This window comes from Haliotis rubra, unplaced genomic scaffold, assembly GCF_003918875.1.
Source record: "Haliotis rubra isolate DU_JTF1 unplaced genomic scaffold, ASM391887v1 Scf14, whole genome shotgun sequence".
NCBI classification, from domain to species: domain Eukaryota; kingdom Metazoa; phylum Mollusca; class Gastropoda; order Lepetellida; family Haliotidae; genus Haliotis; species Haliotis rubra.
Genome location: NW_025765336.1, coordinates 2,447,195 through 2,463,785, shown reverse-complemented (window position 1 = coordinate 2,463,785; position 16,591 = coordinate 2,447,195). Strand labels below are relative to the sequence as shown.

At 40.8% G+C, this 16,591-nt stretch overlaps 1 protein-coding gene across 1 annotated transcript in view; it reads right to left on the bottom strand.

Moving 5' to 3' along the window:
• LOC124268788 overlaps positions 1–16,591 on the bottom strand; it is a 40,749-nt gene that overhangs the window by 4,531 nt on the left and 19,627 nt on the right. Inside the window, exons 17-22 of the mRNA XM_046703810.1 lie at positions 9,479–9,739; positions 7,957–8,205; positions 6,274–6,483; positions 4,944–5,132; positions 3,462–3,653; positions 548–817 (exon numbers count right to left, since the gene is read on the bottom strand). Of these exons, the coding sequence (XP_046559766.1) occupies positions 548–817; positions 3,462–3,653; positions 4,944–5,132; positions 6,274–6,483; positions 7,957–8,205; positions 9,479–9,739 (1,371 nt within the window). The remainder of the gene's footprint in view (positions 1–547; positions 818–3,461; positions 3,654–4,943; positions 5,133–6,273; positions 6,484–7,956; positions 8,206–9,478; positions 9,740–16,591) is intronic.

The window sequence follows — 16,591 nt, the reverse complement described above, 5'->3', positions numbered from 1 at the left end:
TTCCTTCGTCTTCGCCAATTGAGGACAGTCCCCGTGGTGTAGTGGTTAGAGCGTCCGCGGGTTCGATCCCCGACCGCGTCATACCAAAAGACGTTAATATGTGGTACTTGTTGGTCCCTGTCTGGCGCTCGGCATTAATGGGTACAACAAGGACTGACCGGGTCGGAGTCAGTATAATGTGACTGAGTGGGGGATTCATGCTTAACTGCGGCATGGTATCTCAGTGGGCTAGCACTATAAAACCAGCTTTTAAGTCTGGGCTAGTATAAGCAGCCGCACATACCCATACACACGCATACACACGTCATATGAGCGAAATATTCTCAAGTACGACGTTAAAGCCCATGTCACCTCACCTCACCGTATAATTGACCTAGCTGCCCTGTCCATATTTACGTTTTGACAGTCCCTCAAAAGGTTTGAAATATAATCGGCAAGGGCTGGAACTTTTCGAATACTGCTCCACGTATTTAAACGCAGAATGACACTGACGTTCCGGAGTCCGTATGAAGAGAAAGCACACGTTCAATGAAATAAGAAATCTCACCTATTGGTAAAACTGTGAGGTACGCCTGAGTGGTCATTCCGTCCAACTTGTAACTGTATAGACCCGAGTCTGCTAACTGACCATTCACGATGACCAGGGTCTGTACAGTGTCCCGGGTTGTGATCTGGATCTTGTCCGACTTGGTCAGAAGCACATTATCTTTATACCACGTGCCCCTCGTTATACCAGCTTCTGTAAGATTTAACTGGAAGGTCCCGAGATACCCAGTCTGGATTGTCTGGTTGGTCAAGTCATTCACGAACTGAAGACCTGGGGAAGCACAATTAAACAAATGTATTGGTTTAAATAACCTGGTGGAGGGGCCCGTTTTTCAAAGCGATCGTACCGCTACGACTGTCGTAAAGTCTCTGTTAAAGTATGGGAGTTACGATCATCTTAGCGTTACGATCGCTTTGTGGAACAGTACCCTGGGCCTAGATGTTCGAAGCTCTCTTAGCGCTAAGATAGTCGTAAGTGCCATACATTAACATTAACTTACGACTATCTTAGCGCTAAGAGAGCTTCGAAAATCTAGGCACTGGGTCCTGTTTCATAAAGCTATCGTAGCGCTACGACGGTCGTAAGTCTTCGTTAAAGCATGGTACTTACGATGACCTTAACGCTACGATTGCTTTGTGGAACAGTACCCTGGGCCCCGTTTCACAAAGCTATCGTAGCGCTACGACGGTCGTAGGTCAATGTTACAGTATAGGAGGTACGACAGTCGTAGCGCTACGATAGCTTTATGAAACGGGCCCAGATCTGTAAAAGTATTAAGAAATCAGAATTAAGTATCAGAAAAAAAGATTACAGGACAGAATATATATTTTACTGAATTGATTACCTTTCTTTCTTAAGGGGTGGTGTATTAAAACGTTTTATAGGGTTATCAAGTGTGCTATATTTGTTTTAGTTTTGCTTGATAATTCAACGTTACATACAGTCTAAAAATTCGTTAGCTGATACAAATCTGGACTAGGGAATGTTAGCGCCCCCTTTCCCTTTGACAAAACAAATTTAATAAAGTACTGCTTCTCATTTTATCTCGATGCGTAGATCTTCATGGTCTAAGTGGTCTAAAACGTGATGAGGTATGACTATCAGGACAACATATTAATACCACTAGAACATTATAGAGGTATGAAACTAGGGACTCAAAGAACACGAGGAGGCGTGGTGACCGGATCAAGTTCTGAATAATCATGTTAACTGGTCGAATATAGAAGTCTTAGAATGAATGTTAAAACTGTAATCTTTGTAATCATTAATCTGTATAACAGTTAGTAGATAACTAAGTTGCTGATATCTAATTTTTAGTTAAGTTAGTGTCAAGACCCTTGTCCTAAAGTGTCAGGAAGTATTCCCGAGTTTCGGGGATAATTTTAAATCCCATTTCGTTTTAATGTTCTTTTCCCGTTTTATGGCCATTCCTAGTCCTACTTTTTATTGTTGTGACCCGTGCCATTCATCTGAACCCTGTGCTCTGATCCGCTGAACCTTGTTCGATGTACTTTGTGTAAAGATGATGCAATTAAACAGCTGTCAAACTGAATCAAATCGAATAGTGCCTTCTATTCAAGACAACCCTTGAAATCATTAAGTCATTAAATAGTTGATTTTAGAAATAAATATGTGGATGTATAATGTTGAATCAGTTAGCTTGCAGTATCATTTTAGGGGTAGATGTTAAAGCGTTCGCTCGTCACGCCGAAGACCCGGATTCGATTCCCCACGTGGGTACAATGTGTGAAGCCGATTTCTTGTGTCCCTCGCCGCGATATTGCTGGAATGTTGCTAAAAGCGGCGTAAACCTAAACTCTTTCACTCACTCACTCTACAGGAACGGCGTATTGCGTTTCGCAGTGTTCTGTACATCACTGGGTGGGTTAGTGAGTAGAGCTTAATATATCATCATTAGGAATTCAGTCATTCTCACTCACAGAGAGCATATCACCGTGATAGTGCTGGAATATTGTTTAATATGTGAGTAATACAATCGATAGAAGCATAACCATGGCGGATCTAGGGTTCGAACCCACCATTATGTTTCTAAGAGGCAACCCTGCACTTCAGACGATTGAACCACTCGATCATTTAAGTGGTTTGGTCATGGTTTTACGCCGCCTTTAACAATATTCCAGCGATATCACCAGAAATGGGGGACACCAGAAATGGCCTTTACACACTGTTCCTATGAAGGGAATCGAACCCGGTTCTTCAGCATGACGAGCGGACGCTTTACCCACTAGGCTACCACGGCTCCAATAAGTAAAACTTATGTCATTAGTATAAAGTTGTTACCCATACCTCTTGGTAAAAGAGCATGCTTGGATTGTCCTGTCACAGAGTAACTTCAAGGCGCTCTGCTTTGACAAGGTATTACCTTTAAATAAATCACAGATTCTAGTACTTTTTTGGGTTGAGTCCCATCCGGGATTCGAACCCACACCCTCAGAGTCAGGCACCTTTTACTAAGAAAGTGCAATCCCAAATATAACATATGTTACATTTGACCACTTTCTAAAATGGCATTGTGTATTTCATAGCTTTCGGCCGTGGGAGCCGTGCCAATTAACACTTATCAGAGGGGTACACAAAGTCCGCAGTCTAGACTACCAGTTGTCCGACTTCCCTTTTTGTGGAAGCCGCGGTGCAGAGCAGTCTAGGCGTCTGACTTTGTGTGCTGGCAATAAGCTGTCTGACTCCGAGGGTGTGGGTTCGAATCCCGGATGGGACACAACCCAAAACGGTACTAGAATCTATACTTTACTAAGAAAGTGCAATCCCAAATATAACATATGTTACATTTGACCACTTTCTAAAGTGGCATTGTGTATTTCATATTATCTTTTAAGATTGTAGATTTTCAGCTACCACTAGGCTACCCCATCTCCCCCGATTTCGTTTCACGTACCCGCACACAGGGGTACGGAACAGGGTAGTTCCTCAACTTCCTGCAGAGGCTCACTGCAATCAGTCCCATTGTTTTGAGGTGGTGGAGAGTCACAGAGCCTTGACCTTGTCCTTCGCCTTGTAATGGAGCGCCCACACGTAGCTGAGCATGACGAGAGAAACCACTGTCCCCACGGACCGACACCGCCGTTCACTGAAATCATTACCGTATTAAATACCCCTAAAGACGTAGTCTAATGGTTAACCTTAAACTTAAACAATAAAACATTCAGAAAGCGAATGATTATTGACACTTACAGCGTTTATAGAAACAATGCAAGGTCATTAGCAATAGGTTGTATGATGTCATTCGACCTTGGCCTTCCATTTCGAAATCAAGAGTAAATAATTTATATCATTGATAACTTGTCATTAATAACGCTATACTTAATAGTACTGGCACATCCGTAGTACAGACTGTGATCAAAAAACATAACTAAAGTAATGATAATTGCATCGACAGCAGTAAAAATAGATCTCTGCAATTAACTGCATACGTCAACATTCTGCAACTGAGGTGACCTAATATAGCGTTTCTTCTATATTATCATGTTTTTAGGGGTTTTATCGGTACAGTAAAGCAATCTGATAAACTTGGTATCCACATGTGATACATATGCAAATTAAGTCAATACACGAACTTCTTTTACAAAACTCCATACACGCCATGCGAATCCTAAAATGTTTTTAACATTTCATTGATGACGTTCTCGTGAGTTTACAGGGAGTTTTCCAATTGCGTGGGCGAGTTTGTAAACAAACATGGCTGCCCCCGTTATCGAAATTGGTGATTCTGTAAGAATTGATGACAGAGGTTCTGGAGTCGTTGCTGCAGTAATTGACTTTGAAAAACATGAAACGGAATACTTCGTTCAAATTGAAGGTACGGATTGTGAGGCACGAGTGAAAGGCGGTCGTCTAAGAAAGGTACCAACGAAGGATTTCGATCTATCGATCACAGCAAAGCAGACGACGAATCGATGCCGTCAGGTATCAGAGACTGATATTGATGAGGTGATCACTCGTGAAAACTCCCCGATTTTGTTGTTCTTTTTAGACAGAAAGATCTTATTTTAAGCAAGTCATGTTTGCACTATATTAGCGACTAGTCACAACCATATGCCGCTGCCATAAACGACCTTCACCTTGGTGTATCGCTAAGTATTCTCACGCGAATGCTCGATTCTCTTCCTATAATTTCACACACGATTTGGTTCTCATCTAGAAATTTTATAAATGATAGGAATAAAACATATCATGTATTATGCTCGTCAAAGGTTCGGATTATACAATTTTTGTTCCTAATAAATGATATTAATGATAAGAAAAAGACGAGCATAATGCATATTTTTCATTCCTAATGGTACGGAAATACACGAGGTTAATAATATCTCTATATACATGTATTTCTATGCGTGTAATCACCTATAGTGTATGTACTCACCCGGACAACGCGGCACATCACATATGACCTGCTTTGTTTGAAAATTCTCTCCATAACATAACTGTCCGTTGTTCCTAGGGGAAGGGTTGGTGCATGCCCTTGACCTTGACCTGATTCCTCTTACACTGACGCCACATGATGACAGGCAGAGTTCCTCCCACGCACCCCAAATTGTCCAGGCACCGTCAACTGCAAAACAAATACAGTGCATTATACAAGCACGTATTCTTGTTGGAGGAAGCTTGACGTTACATCAAGGCTTTACAGCTTAATGTTTTTTTCCTGATTGTTGTTTAACCCACACTCAGCAATAATCGAGTCTGGACCAGAACAATCCAGTGATCAACATCATGAGCATCGATCGACGCAACTGGGATACGATGACATGTGCTTGACAACCCAATGCCGTTAGTCGCCTCTTACGACAAGCATGGGTTGTTGAAGACCAATTCTAATCTGGATCTTCACGCGTTTCACAACCGAAGCATGAGTCTCATGAACCAATTCAGACAATGACCTACTTTTCTAACGATCCGAATTTCCTCATATGAAAGTGAAAAGAGACACTACAAACAACTACGGTTACACGAAATTCCAATTTCTTGTTTCATATGAAAATGATATTTACAAATGAATTCATTTTTTTTTAAATCGTATCTCTTTATTTTATGACGAGGTTGAGGCAGCATGACGTTAACTAAGATGTAACAGTCTGTCCCTGTTTGATGAGGTCGTAAAATGATTCACAATTCATCTGGCCCACTGGTTACACCTGTTATGTGTTCTTTGCGCTTATTAAGCGTATTTTTTACGTACAGTGTGAATGACATAATATCGAGGCCGTAGAAGACCGCCAAGCTTTTCTACCTCTGCGAACCTCGTTTTGAGATTTCCACGATTTCCAGATTCCCGTTTGTCAGAGCACGATGTACGACGTGTTTGCAAGGATTAGAAAGAGCGTAGTGTTGCAATACAAGTGGTTAGATTATCAAATAATACTGATTAATTTATATATCCAGTTGAATATGTTGGTCTCAACATTTTGGTTATTGTACTAAGTTGCGCAGTAGGATGGAATCCAGTCAGCAGGAAGCGAGACCGTTGTGTAATCAATGTTTTTATTTGCTTTATGAAGAGGAACGCCGGGCGTTATAACGACCTATAATGTTTACCACTTTCTTGGCAACCACGGGGACGGGTATGAGGCTGGCACACGAACACACAGAACGAATGTAGGATAATTGCTGATTTGATATTATTTCAAATAGTTAATATTCATATCTGGTAATATTATATGCGAATATTTATGACTAAGTTAATCAGGACTTACCGGGACAGTCGTTAGGTAACTGACAGCTGGCAGTCTTGCTCTCCACCCTGACGCCCTGGCAGTCTTGTCCTCCATTAGCGGGTGGAGGGCTGTTGCACACCCTGGTTCTGTTGATCGGCTTCGTTGCCTCTCGGCCACAGGTCACTGGGCAGTCAAAGACGGCTGGATTCCAGGCAGCCCATTCAGAGAATCCCCCATTTACAACAGCACCTGCAACACGAGCGTTAGGTTGGCAAAAGAATCAACAGCGTGTCATTAGGAATATTAAGGATGTCATTAAGAATCACACAGGTGTCAGTAGTAATCATGGGAATGCTATCAGTAATCATAGGGATGTCATCAGTAACCAAAGTGATGTCATCAGTAATCATAGGGATGTCATCAGTAATCATAGGGATGTTATCAGTAATCATAGGGATGTCATCAGTAATCATAGGGATGTCATCAGTAATCATAGGGATGTCATCAGTAATCATAGTGATGTCATCAGTAATCATAGGGATGTCATCAGTAACCAAAGTGGTGTCATCATTAATCATAGGGATGTCATCAGTAATCATAGGGATGTCATCAGTAATCATAGGGATGTCATCAGTAATCATAGGGATGCATCAGTAATCATAGGGATGTCATCAGTAATCATAGGGATGTCATCAGTAATCATAGGGATGTCATCAGTAATCATAGGGATATCATCAGTAATCATAGGGATGTCATCAGTAATCATAGGGATGTCATCAGTAACTATATGGATGTCATCAGTAATCATAGGGATGTCATCAGTAATCATAGTGATGTCATCAGTAATCATAGGGATGTCATCAGTAATCATAGGGATGTCATCAGTAATCATAGGGATGTCATCAGTAATCATAGCGATGTCATCAGTAATCATAGGGATGCATCAGTAACCATAGCGATGTCATCAGTAATCATAGGGATGCATCAGTAATCATAGGGATGTTATCAGTAATAGTCAGGATGCTACTAGTGATCACACAGGTGTTATTGATAATCATTAGGATGTTATTAGGAATTATCCAGGTGTTATTAGTAATCACCAGGAAGCCATTAGTAATTATCATGGCGTAATTAGGAGTGAGTGAGTTAAAATTTTAAGTCACATTGGCAGTATTTCAGCCATATTGTGACTTGGTGTCATTAGGAATCACCACACTGTTATAAGTAAACATCAGGATTCCCTTAGGAATCACCCGTGGGTCAATAGGAATGCCATAGGTTATCATTAGAATGTCATTAGGGACCATCGGTATCTGCTTGGCAAGGGTCAGTCGTTGGTCTGCACTCGTGATCTACATGGACACTTCTCAAAAGAATTTAAAGACATTCCGATTCTTTCATCTTGCTTTACATAATCTGACAGATCAAGTAAGTGTAGTATAAACTATAATAAGGCGCTCAAAACAACTGATTAGGCTTTCAACCTCGTTCGATAATATTCTATTTCATAATGACAGGGATCGGTGGGATAGTCTAGTGGTTAATGCGTTCGCTTGTCACGCTGAAACCCCGGTTCGATTCCCCACATGGGTACAATGTGTGAAGCCCATTTCTGGTGTCTCCCGCCGTGATATTGCTGGAATATTGCTAAAATCGGCGTAAAACTATACTCACTCCCTCATTGGGGACAGAAACAATGTGTCTGTCAGACCACTAACCTACCTGATACTGTTAGGAATCCGTTAGTAGGGAGACCTTTAACGGTGTAAGTGTAACCTCCTTGGTCAGCCCCTACTATATTTCGTATGATCAGCTGTCGTATGTCCCCGGCTTCTATGAAGGAGTACTTTGACCCTGCAGTCAGTGGTACAGAGTTCCTTGACCAGACCCCGGATGGTGCCCCGATAGGGGATACTCGGGTCTGGAGGACCGCGTCAGTGCCTTCTACAGCTGTCACACTGTTCAGTGGAGCTGAAATAGACGAAGTGAGAGACTAAAATTGCATATCGTATTGTACTTCAATGACGGAGCTTGATCGCTTCCAAAATTGACCGTGAAGATCTGGGTTAGGATTGGTCTTCTGCAATCCATGCGTGTCGTAAAAGGCGACTAAAGGGATCGAGTGGTCTGATTTGGTTGACACCTGCATGTCATCGTATCTCAATTGCGTAGATCGTTGCTCATGCTGTTGATCACTGGATTTTCTCGTCCAGACTCGAGTATTTACAGACCGATGACATATAGCTGGAGTATTGCTGAGTGCGGCGTAACGCAACAAGCAACCAATCTAAAACTGAAGTTGCCTTAACCGATTCCCAACTATGACGTCATTTCGGAAGTGACGCCATCATCTCTATCACTTCTTTCCGTTAGGGACGAGTTCAAAAGTTCAATATAGGATATAAAACGAATTTCCATAAGTTTCGACACATACCCTTCCTCCAAAAAACGTAATTCTAAAAATGTTGCTTTCGTTGTAACACTCAAACATACTTTCCTAAAGAAAGACAAACACAGTCTCGTAACACTCCGTACGTTGTAATCTAACGTGACCAATATTCTGGAATGATTAGAGAAGGAATGACTAACGAGTTTTGAAACGTACGCTCAAGCAGCGCCAGTGAGATCGTGGTAAAAATATGATCGGTGGAATAGGATGAGAAGTCTTGATTTAAGTTACCGTATAATGATAATTGAAAGAACCATTTAAGAATGAGGTAAATTGATTTTGATTGAAAAACCCGACGCCTACTCTCAGATTATTTGTGTTGGAAGTACTTGAACAAAGGTATAGCATCAAGCCGAGCCTGACGTCAACTCTGTTCATAATCTCCGGAACAGTGGTAGCTTTTTAAAAATGTCTTTTTGTCTTAAATGCTGACTTAAAGTTCTTAAATATATATGTTTTCACAAATGTCAGATTTTTACTGTATATTTCCTTCAAGGAATTATGATTTTTATCCAGCATCGAACTTTTGAACTCCATAAGTCCCTACAAAAGTTCATCGCTTGCTGCAATTATTTGTAATCTGATTGAATGGCACCTTGTGTAATTCGTACTCTAAGCTCTTGTTTAGCGCCGCACTCAGCAATATTCCAGCTGTATAGCGGCGGTCTGAATACAATCCAGTCTGGACCAGACAATCCGATGATTTATATCATGACCATTGGTCTATGTGGTGACCAAAACCTTGGGTCTAGGGTATTGATTATAATTAATATGATCGGGTCAGACTATACCTACACACAACAGTGAGAGTGGCCTGGCGGACATCCCCGTCGACGACCACGCTATAGACACCAGCGTCTGTATGCTGTACGTTTGGGATGGTGAGCCTGTAGTCGGCTCCGCTGAGACTCTGGACGTATCTGGTGTTACCGGACAAGTCCAGGCCGCGGGTCCGCCACATCACGCTGGGAGCATCAGCGCGACTGAGAGTTGTCTGGAAGATGCCGGAGTTGCCGACGAGTACGGTAAAATCACCTGGAGGACTGACGATGGTCACTGAAAGACAGACAGACACAAGGATTTACACCCCCAGTACACTGGTATTACAAAGTCCAGGAACAGTGTCAATGCGTTTTATATACGAGTAGTCAAATGTATCTGAAATTTGATTTTCACCATACGCCCAGTACACTAGTATCACAAAGTACAGAACAGCATCAAGATACACCGTTTGATACAGGTACAGTCAAATGTATCTGAAATTTGATTTTTACCATATTAAGTGGAAAAGTAGTAAAATTTATAGTACCATAGTCAAACTGCCCCTGAAAAGCTCCGGAGACTGCCTTACAAGCGTTTGTTACAAGAGAAAAAATACCGAATTCCACTGACTTTGCTATGGAACCGGAAAGTGAGTGAATAATACACCAGCAATATCACGGCGGGGGGCACAAGAAATGGTCTTCACATAATGTGCAAATGTGGGGAATCGAACCCGGCTCTTCAGCGTGACTCGCGAGCGCCTTAACCACTGGGCTTTCGCCCCGGAACCGGAAAGACTCTTTACAAACAGTAAGTACCATGAGGAATAACGTCGGCACAACGTTAGCGCTTCCTGGTAAACAAATAATTGTGTGCTTACATCTCTTGTGAAGGAAAACTACATCTCTTGTACATCCCCTCCACCTTGGACGGGAGTATTCGATTTCGTAATGCTAAATTTCCCGTGAAAGAAAACTAGATTCCCAACAATTAGTTTTCCCGTGAAAGAATACTAGATTTGTTGTGAACGAATGCAAGATATTAAGTGAAAGAATATACAATATCCTGTGAAGGAATACCAGATCTCCGGTGGATAAATGCCAGATCTGCAATGACTGTGTTCCCAGAAGTAAGTGGGTACCCGGTAGGATGAGATGTTTTTGTGAATGTTATCTTTAACACCTCCCAAGCACATTTGGCTAGTATACTCGCCATGGAGCTGAGAAAGAACACCGAGGGCATACTGAACCACTATCAAGGGTAATAATTACGGTAGCTAGCGCGTAGGTGTGTGCGTTAACGGACTGACTGTACGGCATGTTTGTAATAATGGTAATGATGATGATGATGATAATGATGATGATTATGATGATGATGATGATGATGATGATGAAGAAGAAGAAACATACCAGATTTTATATGAATGAAGGAATAATATACCTGCTTGAAACAGGTAAAGTATAGGATTATACTTTACGTAATTAACGTTATCCCACACACGATTGGTAAAGTCTTGCAACATATACTGGACATCACATATTGTAAAAATCCCTATTCCCAATGACATGACAAGACCTGTCATAAGGTCTTTTGACAATTGTAATATTAAAGAATCGGGTGTTCTTTAATTCAGTTGAGTAGTATATGTACACAGCAGGATTATGCTGAGTGTGTTCGTCATCAGTGGTAAATAGTGACGCCAAGCTTCTGTGCATTGCCTTTGTCGAGGCTTACTGTATTCATTGCATAACAAATGAAATGAAACTTTAGCATACGCCATTGTTCAGATTCTTTAGTATTCATCAATGGACAATAAGGATTTGTACAACGTCAAACCATTGTCAAGGCACTGCGAAGAGATTTAGGTGTATTTAGTTAGTAGTTTTCTTTTTCTGATAAATCAAAATGCATCATATCTTGAAACGCTTTCTAAAACAATTCTAAATAAATGTTTGATTTGCAATATTAAACTCAGGGCACGTTGACTGAAGCAGTCTACAGTTGGTTAAACATTTCACTGGGAACCGGTGCACGTTGCTGAAGAAACAGAAAACTATTATATGGTTTATTCTGTTGTACATCGCAAACACAGAATGAGTCAGAAACTATACAATGCATCACTATCGGTACAAAAACATTGCTATGGAGTACAAATACAAATATACGTACAATTATGAAATAATAACACGTAAAACATTTCTTAAACAGAGAATGTATTTTGTTTATAATCACATTAAAATCGAATTAAAACAAAACAACCTTCGTTCTGTTTTGCTATTGAAATAAATACATTACCTATCTCCTTGGTAACAGCAGACCTGTGTAATGCCGAAACAATGTCTGACGAATGTCCAGACAGTTGATCAAAGTCCGCCATCTGAATCACCGACTCGTTGGAACTAGCAATACCTTGAAGTTCAGTCCGGTACCTTCGATATATAGGTAAAAACCATTTGACATACACATCTATCCCAACAGCCAGCATGAACACCCCAGCTGATCTGGAGCTCAATGCTGCTGCTCGGGTGTCTTGAGGGTAGGTTGAAACACCATCAGTGATGACCACCATGGCTTGAGGATTTGGTGATGGATCCTCCAGAAGCAGCGTCAGGGCTTTCTGTATCCCAGCATCTGTAGCAGACTCCCCGCCGGGAAGATCCAAATCGTCCATTTGTGTGAGGATGGAGGTTATGTTGGAAGAAGCTAGAACGACATCGGTGACGACACTTCCGTACACGACAACACCGACCCGGCTGTCATTGTTCCTGGTGAAGCTTTCAGTCACTATACGTTTCAGGGCATCTTTGATCAGTAAGAAATTGTCTGCTTGGACGCTCTGTGACCCATCAACGACATAATATACGGTGTATGGTGCAGAGTCATCTACAATGGAAATAAGAATTCATCAGAGTGTTCTTCATACATATATTCATTGCAAGTATCGGAATTAGCCTATTTTGAAAAAAAAGCCTTCTTGTCAAACTCCTGTGTATCGATGTTGGGACGTACTTACTTCGAGTAATCAGAAGTCCGACACAAAATAACGAATAAAACGAAATACCAAGCTTATAGTTCCTTACAACCGTACGTTCGACACATCAAACTTCGACATAACGGTTTTTAACTGTATTGATCCAAATCAGCTCTCGCTGCTGGGCTCCTTAGTGAAGGTTCTAGGCGATTTGTAATTGTCAAATAAATAAAAATAGTGGGACCTAGCTTTGAAATAGTAAGTAACGTGTCTGCGAGGTCTCCATAGTGTGAACAAAGATATATAATATCCTCTTGAAAGGAGGAAGTAGATTTCAGTGACAAGCGATGTTTACCAGCCGATCTAGATAAAATGAAGTTAATTCAATTTCTGCATTGGTCGGGATAATTGGTTTTTAATCATGTTGATATGGATTGGTCCTTTTCCATTTCAAGGTTCGTTTATGCCAACAACGTTTGAAGCCCAAGGCTCCTAAAATATCTGACCTTTCATCGAATAAAATATCAGCTTTTTCAAAAAGGATAATTCATACAATAATGTGTGTCATGTATCTGTAACGGAACTACTAAAGATGCTACTACTACTATTACTACTACTGCGACTAGTAGTAGTAGTAGTAGTAGTAGTAGCAGTAGCAGTAGTTGTAGTAGTAGCAGTTAGTAGCAGGGGCGGATCCAGATTGGGGGGGAGGAATTGCCCTGAGGAGCATTTCTTCCTAACCTTTGGACTTCATGAATTATGTGCACCCCCCTTCTCCAATATCCTGGATCCGACCCTGAGCAGCGGTTGTTGTAGTCACATATGACTGACTGACTGACTGAGTTTGGTTTTACGCCGCTTTTAGCAATATTCCAGCAATATCACGGCGGGGGACACCAGAAATGGGTTCCACACATAGTTCCCATGTGGGGATTCGAACCCGGGCCAACGCTTTAACCACTAGACTACCCCACCGCCCAGTCACATATGACCGTTGTGGATACAGTAGTACAGGTTGGTCACTGTGATAGTCAGTGATTTCGAGAGTTAACTCCCTTTAACCTTGACGTTACATCATATATCCCACACTTGTCATAAAATATAAACATCATATAGCATCGCATATTTCCTGACTATTTTATTATTACTATTCGCAGATTTCAAGGAACTGTATGTATTTTGTTTCTTTGTACCACATCAACAAGGATGTTTGTCAATGCACTAACGTATAATCCTGTAGTGGGATGAGGTGAAACTATCTAAGACTATTATTAACTAACAGTACATCTGTGAATACCTTGTTGTGAGATATGCAGCAGTACCAGCGCCATGATGTAAAACCAGAGAGGAGGCTCGGTTCTTGTCATTGCTGGAATACAAGTGATTACAACTTCACTCACACAATAAAAACTTCACTTCCTTTCATATTCTTTAAAGTTATTGAGTTTAGCTTTACGCCGCACTCAGCAATATTCCAGCTATATGGCGGTGGTCTGTAAATAATCGAGTCTGAACCAGACAATCCAGTAATCAACAGCTCGAGCATCGCAATTGGGATACGATTACATGTGTCAGCCACAGGCCCTCATGTCTTTACGATGATGAAAGATTTTTCAAAAATATCTAAAAGTTTCAGATGACCACCCCCACCTTCCCGAAATGCCTCACAGTACAATACATTATGTCATATTGTATTGTACCGTGAAACATTTCGAGTCGGGGATCATCTCAAAGACAATATATTTGTTTATCTTTAATCCTCGCAGACACGAGGGCCTGTGGTGTCAACAAAGTCAGCGAGCCTGACCACCCAATTCCGTTAGTCGCCTCTTGCGACAAGCATGGGTTACCAGACACATTCTATCCCGGATCTTCACGGGTCTATTCTATTATGTTATTTAATTTTATAATGAAATCCCAGTATGACTTTCAATCCTCCTCTTAAGCATTATTGTTTACAAAGTGTGGTCGCGAAAATGCATGGTAAATGGAACATTGTCGTATTATCTTAATAAACGATAAATGTATTTAATGGAGATCTCAACATCGTAGGTATCGCAATGTGGTAAACATTTTATTTGAGAAGACACGCCAAACTTCATCTATGATTAAATATCTAGTTATAAGTACTACAGTAAAATGATTGACAGTACTTACCAATATGTCGTTACCGATACTTCTTCTCTTCCCTCCTGGTTTGCAAAATGACTCCATTCGCGGTATTTTTTCACTTGAGAAAATACATGATAATGTATACAGAGTGACCCCTTTAAATCGCGTCACGAAACTGTCTCTATTGTCGATCCTTTGTTCATTTGCATCTGTAGAATAGGCTGTGTGTTAATAGCTAGTGTGTTCCCATAGCGCCCAAGTCACGGCCTAACACCCATATATAGCACAACCCCTGCAATCTGTACACGTAACACCTTGTGAACCTCAGTCTTTTATAACTCAACCGCTTTTATACGAATACATCGGTACATCGTTACTTTTGAAACGACTGTTCAAGACTTCGTGTTGTAATTGGTTGGACCATAAGAAAAATACATTATAGTGAGTGAGTGAGTGGGTGTAGTTTTACGCCGCTTTTAGCAATATTCCAGCAATATCACCGCGGGGGACACCAGAAATGGGCTTCACACATTGTGCCCAAGTGGGGAATCGAACCCGGGTCTTCGGCGTGACGAGCGAACGCTTTAACCACTAGGCTACCCCACCGCCCCAAAATACATTATAGTACGGTTGTAAGGAGATCAAATAATTATGAGATAAACATACCGTGTTGGAAAAACAGAGGTATATAACGAAATTATTATAGCTCTAAATTTGATTTAAAACCAAACGCGTAGCTATTATAGTTTCGTTACATACCTCTGATTTCCCAACACGGTATGTTTATCTCCATTCAACCATAACCGCGTTATTAAGATTTTAAAAAAACACATACTGTGTTGGAAAATCAGAGGTATATAAAGTGATTATATACCTTTGAATAACTTTAATCAAATAATCACAATCCAGTATTTACTGAAGTCATGGTAGAATTCGAATTTTACACCGGTTCGTAGACTAACATCTAGTCTCTGAATGAAAGTATTTAACAGAAAAAACAGTTCCAAACTTAATAGTTCTAATAATAAAATATAATAAAAAGGAGCCCAGAGACTCTCTCCTGAACCTGTGGTAATCTGGACAGGCCACATTATGTTTTATCACTATATGATAACTTTTTAACATAACGGGATTGAATATGTTATCATTTGAATACAAATTGGTATAATGTATGTAAACTGCATTTCAAATCAGTGTTTTATCCGGCTAATGAGTTATTTATACAAAAAAAGGTTTATGATTTATACATATACAATAGAACCCCTTTGTTTCGAACATCTATAGGGCAGATATACAGATCGGCGTATCTGGAGTTCGACACATCCAATCCAACTTACCTATTAGACAAAGGAAAGCACACAAATTAGATATTGCATGCTAAGTACATAACACACACACACACACACACACACACACACACACACACAATAAGACAGGAAATGAACATCTACAACTTAGCTCGACTTATCACTGTAAGCCTATTTATTCGGTTTTCGAGACAACCGGGAGTTCGACATATCCAGGTAGGTATAGTGGTGCATAGAACTGTTGCTCGGAACCGGACGTAATTCCGCCGCTGTCGGGGATTCGACATATTCGAGAATTCGACACATCCGAATTGGAGACAACGGGGCCCTTCTCCACATAATAATAATAAGTCATCTTCACCAAATGTTTGCTCGCGGCGCTTAATCAGAATCTGATTCGTATTACCCCGGATAACCCAAGCTGCCTGTTAGGCGCTAGAAGGTTATAGTCACATGACTTTATCCAACAGGGTACCCATTGTATAACGCTTCTTCCAGTAGCGCATTGTGACTAGTATTTCCGTGTAAGCGTGTTCAATCATCCAGATGTGTAAAAACGTTTTTAAAGTCAATGTATGCTCATACGTGTTTGAGGATCAGTAATATGTTTGTACTAGTTACAAAGACGTCCACGTACATGTGCACTGTGTCGTTTAAAAAGACAACTCCATGTTGAGATACCACGCACATATATACATACTATTAGTAGGTATTACAAAACTATATGTTGATGTGTCATAAGTGGAACGATTTCAT